Raw genomic sequence first — 7,188 nt, 5'->3', positions numbered from 1 at the left:
TTGGACCCAGCACTATTGCTGTCGGGTCACCTAATGGGAGGAGGGTTTCTGCTTTCTAATGCAAGAAGTGCTAAGGAGGCTTCTCGATGGAGAGCGTGCCGCTAGGGAATGGCTGATAGTATCTGACCCAACCCATCCTGAAGCAAACTCCTCTATTTTTAGACGCACCAGTGGAAACAAATCAATGTTTTATTTCCAGGTGCCAGAAGGCATTAGATCAGGCTATGGCAATTTTTATCACCCTTTCATGCAAGCAGAATAATAATGATAACAACAGCAACAACAGCAATACTTCCTTGTAGGAGGGGAGGGTTTATCCAGGTATGGACCAGGTCCTGTCACTATAACCCATGCACGATGTTGACTGGCATCAAGCAAATTCTTCATAAGGGGCTACTGTAACGGACCCAGGCAGGTACACTCAGAGGTGGGGTTTGCAACACATCTACAAACCCAGCCCAAGAGATCTTGGCAGCCCAGAAATGAGCTCTACCTAATGAAGCAAAAATGGGTGGGATTGAGAATTACTCGATCATTAATGGCAACCAACACTTCCCTGTTGGAAAGACAAAGGTGTGTGGAGACAAGGGAGCAGGAATGAGTTTCCCTAAACTGTGCCCCAGAACCAAAGACTTGACCTTAAAAACAGGCACCTGCTTAACAACAGCATCCCCGATTTACCCAACTCATTCCGGCTTCATATCTATGATTAAAAAAAAAATCACAACTTTATTACTGAAGGGGGAACTGGGTAGATGGCAGGAGCTGACAAAATGCCACATTATTTGCTAATCCTAATATGTTATTCTTCCTTAAGATTTGCTTTTCTCAGCACCAATTCAATTATAGATGCTACAAATCCTTCTGACATTTAATTCCCCCTTGTCAGAGAGTAGTAAATGTATACATGTACAGCTTTCCCATTAAGATGTTAATATATATTGGGGCACGCTGGCCTTTATATCAAAGAGCTTTCCTGTTTAAGGGTGGGAGAAAGGCAGGGGAGCAGGAAGGTAAAGCACAGGTGAATGCACGCCGGAGCGAGCTGCTCCCTGGGTAGCCCACAGGCCGTCACTGCGATCCGGAGGCCACTCTGCATTTGAGTCAAATCCAACTTCCGAGCATGATGCTTTGCAAAATGTCAAAGCACCTTAAAGGAAAGCTGCTGTGATGCATTACACCATCACCTTAGATACCTATATTAACAACTTACTATAAGCTAAAACATATGAGTTTATGCAAAGCTTTTGCACTGCCTTCACAGAGCAAACAAATGGAGCTTCTGGCTTTGAACAGGGGGGCTGCCATTTTAGCTGATACAGCAGCGAACTACTCCGCAGGAAACTCAGCGTGATACAGATTAGCTGCAAAAGCATCCTGGTCTGGTCTCCAATCACAGGGAAGAAGAGACAGATCACTGCACAGATATATATATATATACACACTTTTTTTTGAGCAACTGTTAAATGAAGTAAAAATTAAGAAAAGGCAGAGCTCTTCTGGTAAATAGAACCTGAAGTTTTCCTTTAAGGTGGCAGCACATCTGATAAGAAGTGTTCGCCCAGAAGAATAAATGCATTTGTCGCTACTATCTATTTATCGTTATCTGGTATCTTCTTTTTAGATACCTCGGCAGGAGGGATTAAACAGTTAATAGCAAGCCCATGGCAGGGTCTAATCAGTGGAAGTTCGCTTCACTTTGCTGTTTTTTCTGGCTTCAGGAAAAATCGTTAGTAACCTCATTTCTACCTTGTGGAAGAGGAAAGGTAAATGATGGGGAAAGACCGTGCAGAGCACAACATCTATGCAAACTGACCAAAGAAACTCTCATACATCTCAGTGCTGCTAACAAATTTCTGGACAAGCTCTTATTTCACAGCACTGCTATGCCCAAGTACCAGGCATACTTTACACCTGAATGCCTCGCTTTTAGTTGGCCGTTTTCAAACAGATAACTTATTAGCCCACATTTTCCAAACCTGAAATGGCATGTGGGACTTCTGCCGAAGTGACAGCTTAAAAATAGTCAGTATTGTGGGAACCGTCTCGAGAGTCGGAGAAGCCAGTGGATTTTAGTGGCAAGTCTAACAATGTGGGTCAAACACCTAAGGCAAGATTGAGGCTCCAGGCAAAACCATGGCAGGTTTTTTTTCCCAGCTATTCGATAGAAAAGTTCTGTTTGACTCCGTTTTTAATGGGCCTTTTTCAGAGAGAGAGAGAGAGAAAAAATCTAGCTCCTGTGGGTTTATTTTCACTCTGTTGGCAGGTGGTCAGAGCTCTAGATTCAGAGACTGAGACACTGGATTAGATGTGACAGTGGGCTCATTGCTTGCCAGGATTTAAATCTAAATCGCATCTGATTTGGACGTTTATAAAAAGCATCCAACTTGCAAAAACCACTGAGAACAAAACGCAAGGTTTTTATTTTTAAACCCTGCAAAGCCCCAGATGACAAAGTCCTGTCCTGGATAGGATTTTTAGAGCCAGGGCTTACAAACCCTACAGAGCTGGGTTTTTAAGGCAGCCCTCACTGGAGCAGAGCCCCCGCCAGGGAAGCACTTGGGATGCTTGAAGGCAGAGGGGCAAGGGGCCTTCACGGCATGTGGCAACCTGAGACCTCCAGCACCTCACTCCCAGGCCAGCTGAGCCCCAAGGATGTTTTTTAAACAAGGCCTTTTTTCCCTGTGCTTCTTACTGCATTTGTATGCTCCAGCTGTGTGGCTCATTAAAGCCCTGTTTTTTAACACCTAGGGCACACTTATAAATAAAGCACTTAAGGAGATATAGTTTGTCCCACCCCTGGCTCTGAAACAGAGCATTTTATTCCTATGATTTAGTGTAGCTGCCACATGAATGGGTTCCCTGCCTGGTTTACACCTCTTTCTATGTAGACCCAGTCTTAAAACATTGTTGGGGTACTGGTGACAGCTCTGAAGTTTCTTGCCTGCACACTGGTGCTGTAAACAGCAGGAGATGGATAGATCTCTTTGTGCGGGCACAGTATGGACATTAATTTCCACACCTCTGGATTTACTGCTGTAGTCCCACAAAAATTTCTTGATGGTACTTCCATTTCTGGAAGGAAATTAAGTTTTAACCGGTGATGTGGGGCAAGGGGTGCTTGCCATTTTTTTTTTTTTTTTACAGTCTAATCAAAGCGATCACGCCTTACCTGCCTCTCTGCAATATCAAACCATGCTGGGGAAGGGAAAACCTAGCCGAGTCATTTAAATCCAGCAGTCCCTTTTCTGTAATGGATAAAGTTTGCAGAAATGCCTGTAGGACTTACACTTTTAAGTCTCATTATCAAGTGTGATCTGGGTATTAGGGAACCTAAGTCACTCAGGTGCTTTTGAAAAGTTCCCCCTAAATCTAAAAAGGTGCAACCTGTACTGAAACAGCCCAGCCATCTCTGCTAATGATTGGGAGGGCTAAAGAGAGTCAATTTGGACATTTCCAAATTGAATTTTCTCCTATAAGGGAGGACCGGTTGGCCAATCTGCTTCATGGAGAAAATTGTATTGAACTGCTTAAGAAGATGACATTAGCTGAAGCAGCACAAAGGTTTGGGGTGGTGGGGTTTTTTTTTTTTTTTGGGGGGGGGAGGGGGAAGGAAGGGATTGGTCATTATTTCCAAAAATAAATACATGACTTATCCATAATATGAAAGGGATGAAATTGCTACCTAGATACAGTAGGGGAAAATGGTAATATTATTCATTACTACAGTTTAGCATTAAGTGTGCTACACCTACTCTAATTTATTGATGGACTGTTTAAGACTGGTGTTAACCTGTTTGTCTTGTATTATAATTGAATTTGGTCTCCAATTTAAGCTACAAAAATTCAAGGAGTTCATCCTTCTTCAATCAATATGCTCCCCTTCGGTGACCCATTTCAAGATAGCTTCATAAAAAATAATGCATTTTGTTTTAATAAATTTAATCACTATGACAGGTGCTCAATTTTTATTGGTTGTTTCTTCAGACATCTCTGGTCTAGAGAATGGACCCGCACTTACAATCAATAGTAATTGATTAATCAGGATCCCTCTTGAACAAAGGTGCTAATCAGTTTTTGATTAGTTAATCAAACCAGATGTAAAGGCTACACAGGTTTTGCTTGATTGTTCAGTGCTTTACAAGATGTATATCAACACTGTTGAGCACAATAAAGAGACCCTAATGCATCTGAGGGGAGTGAAAAGACAATTTGCTGAATTAATTTAACTGGATTATTACAATCATAGGCAAATAGCTTTTTAAAAAAAGAAAAAAAAAGGAAAAGAAAAAAATTATTAGCTTGGCACTTGTGACTAGTGAGTGACTGATAGGATTGCAACTACGATACCCCTGACACTGCACTGTGCTGAGAAGGCAGCAACAGGGGAGTAATTTAATCGGAGCTCCTCTGAGCACCAGACAAACCCTTTCAGTGCAGTCAGGTTTCTTTATGTTACACAGCAAAGGTTTGAGAGCAGTACGGACACAAGCACCTCTACCAGCAAAAGTCAATAGGCCACTAGAAACTAGCTAGCTAGATGTAAGGCAAGCACCGCGTTACTTAATTGTACAGTTGGCAGATCCTCTGGTGCACCATTTAGCAGGATATGAACGCCTGAAATGAACAGCAGACTGAGCAAACACTGCAGCAGGACCGGCACATTTAATTACACCATGTTTCAACAGCAGGTTCATGACCAAGGAGGGCTTCCTATTTAATCCTTAAAGCCTGACCTGCTTGCTTTCTGGTTGCCCACCCAATTCCCAATCTACATGAAAGCAAACGGGATCAACCGATGGAGGCCCACACATCGGGTGTGCAAGCGGAGGTCTGGGGCAGGCTGGGCTTTTCCAGGGGAGAGCTCAACTCTGGAAGGTGCTTTTACTGGCCCGAGAGCCCAGATTTGCTGTCCCATCTGCCTACACAGACTTGTGCTTGGTTTGTGGGGCGTACCGGCTTATAGCCGAAGAGGCGGTTTGGATGTTTTCCTACTGTTTCATGACCGTGGTGAGCTGAGCAGGGTGGCATTCGTGGGCTTTGCAGATAACTGACTCATTTTTAGAAACATAAAAAGAGCATTTTTGTGGACTGCATTTTCAGAGCCCCCCCCATCTAATTTACACAGCAGGCTCTGTTTGCACAACCAGGAGGCTTGCTCTCCTTGACACGGTGCTCTTGTGCTGGACTGCACGAGGGATTCGGCTTCATGTCATCAAGTTGCAAATACAAAGGACTGGGCCTGCTAGAAAATAGCCCGTCCATTCAACACCTTTCCAGGCTCTTCAGAAAACAGAACGAGTCACTGATGGACTGGGAGTGAAATGGCAAAACTAAGCAGAATGATCACCGCCTCCCCACGCCAGCCAGCGGATGTGTTTCTCGACAGGCCGTAACGCTCAGTTTGCATTGCAGCCACAAAGCAGAGAGACGGATAGCTCTGCTCAGATTCAGCCAAAGGGCTGATGGGAGATACCTGTTCAGAAGATACCCAGTGGAATTGTTTCTTCAAGTGAAAGTTATTCAGCCCATCGATGGCTTTTGGTTTTCAAATTAACTTAAAAGTAAAACAATTACTTCCTATCCATATTTTGATATATCAGAGACTCTTCTTACCTATCAGGACCAGTTTATGCCTGCGATAGACTTATCAGCACTGCTCAGCTGTTGGGATGGCTCACTCCAATAAAACAACTACTAAATTGTTAAATAATCCTACACTCTTGGCCGTACTATACTGAGAGTAGTGCACTGGGAAAGCAGCTGCTGGGTTTATTAGGAAAGAATGGCACGTTCTACTGATGCAAGGAAAAAAAAAAAGGGAAAGAAAACCGTTGACACCTTTTTACCTACACAATGGAAATGTACTTGCTCATCGTCAAATGCAAAGGGTCCAGCAACTGAAACAGGACTCCAAGGGGGGCATTAAATCTCTGTGTCTGTGTGCCATGTGCAGAAGACCCATTTTGGATGTCTGCAGGAGAACATCTCTGTCTCTTGACAGATTAAAAGTCTTGTGTAATTAGGCGAGCAGAGACATTTGACCTCACAGTTCATGTGCGCTCAGGACTTGCAGTCCTCTCATAGGACAGCAAACCTAAACACGAGTCAGTAAAGTGGACAATTAAGAGTGAAGCAGTGACAGTCGGGACTAATTTATAAGATGGCTGAGGGAGAGAGCATCTTGCCAGACATAACCGAGGCCCAGAGATGTAATGCTTATGCTTGTACCATAGTTAATGCCTGCGTTTCAAATGCATCCATCATGCCAAATCACCCCTTGTAGGTAAATTTGGTTCTTGATCTGGATTAGCAATGCCTGAATCTTTTGCAAGTGTTCAGTCTGCTGTGAAAAAAACAGGGTTGAAGCGTCTAATTTGAATGTCATGTGATAAAACAATGCCCCCTTTTCTCCCCATTTGAGATAAACATGTCAGGACAATTTGCCAGCACACCATGAAATAGCAGGTAGCCTAGATTTAGTGAAGCTGATTGGTTGGGTTGCCTTTTTCTTTTTTTTTTTTTTTTTTACATATTGACCAACTCTCACAATCCAACATCCTTGAATGTTTTACAAATGTAACAAAATTTCAACTGAACCATTCTCTAATTAGAATTTTAAAAAATTATTCCAAGCCACTGAACACACAGTGGCTGTTAGACAACCTGAAACATAAATCACACCGGGGTACACAGATCTGCCACCCCCCACCCCCCAACTCCAAATAGGAGGATTTAATAAAGGCATGCCCATATCAAGAGGGGAAAAAAAACAGCATAAAACAAGAATATTTCTAAATGACAGGACTCTAATTAATTGCTGCATCGTGGCAACCGTGCGATGCAAAATGGCCAGGATGCAGAAATCAAAGTGGAAACAGTATCCACAGATTTAACAGCACAGTGTTGTACCTAATGACTAGCCCTTACCTGAGAGATCCCCATAGTCCAGCTCCTCTGCCGAATTTGGCAACTGAGTAAAGCCTTACAAGTAAAAACAAACTCATTTTTCTTTGTATTCCTCAATGGACAAAAACAACACACGTAAGAACTGAGGATGAAGTTCTTGGAAAAAAAAATGTGAGTCAAATCACTCCACATCTGATGGTTTGAACAGATCAGCTTGTGAGTACAGTTCTCCAATCATTTACTTTATTACCGATAGACTGTCAGAAAGATTCCTCAGTC

General features: G+C 43.0%; 1 protein-coding gene across 1 annotated transcript in view; it reads right to left on the bottom strand.

Moving 5' to 3' along the window:
- The window catches only part of CADM1 (cell adhesion molecule 1), a 74,156-nt gene that overhangs the window by 14,166 nt on the left and 52,802 nt on the right, over positions 1-7,188 (bottom strand). Inside the window, exon 10 of the mRNA XM_019543122.1 lies at positions 6,931-6,984. Coding sequence (XP_019398667.1) covers positions 6,931-6,984 — 54 coding nt within the window. The remainder of the gene's footprint in view (positions 1-6,930; positions 6,985-7,188) is intronic.

This window comes from Crocodylus porosus, unplaced genomic scaffold (genome assembly GCF_001723895.1).
Source record: "Crocodylus porosus isolate Cpor-Errol unplaced genomic scaffold, CroPor_comp1, whole genome shotgun sequence".
NCBI classification, from domain to species: Eukaryota; Metazoa; Chordata; order Crocodylia; family Crocodylidae; genus Crocodylus; species Crocodylus porosus.
This window is presented reverse-complemented; position numbering and strand designations above follow the sequence as displayed.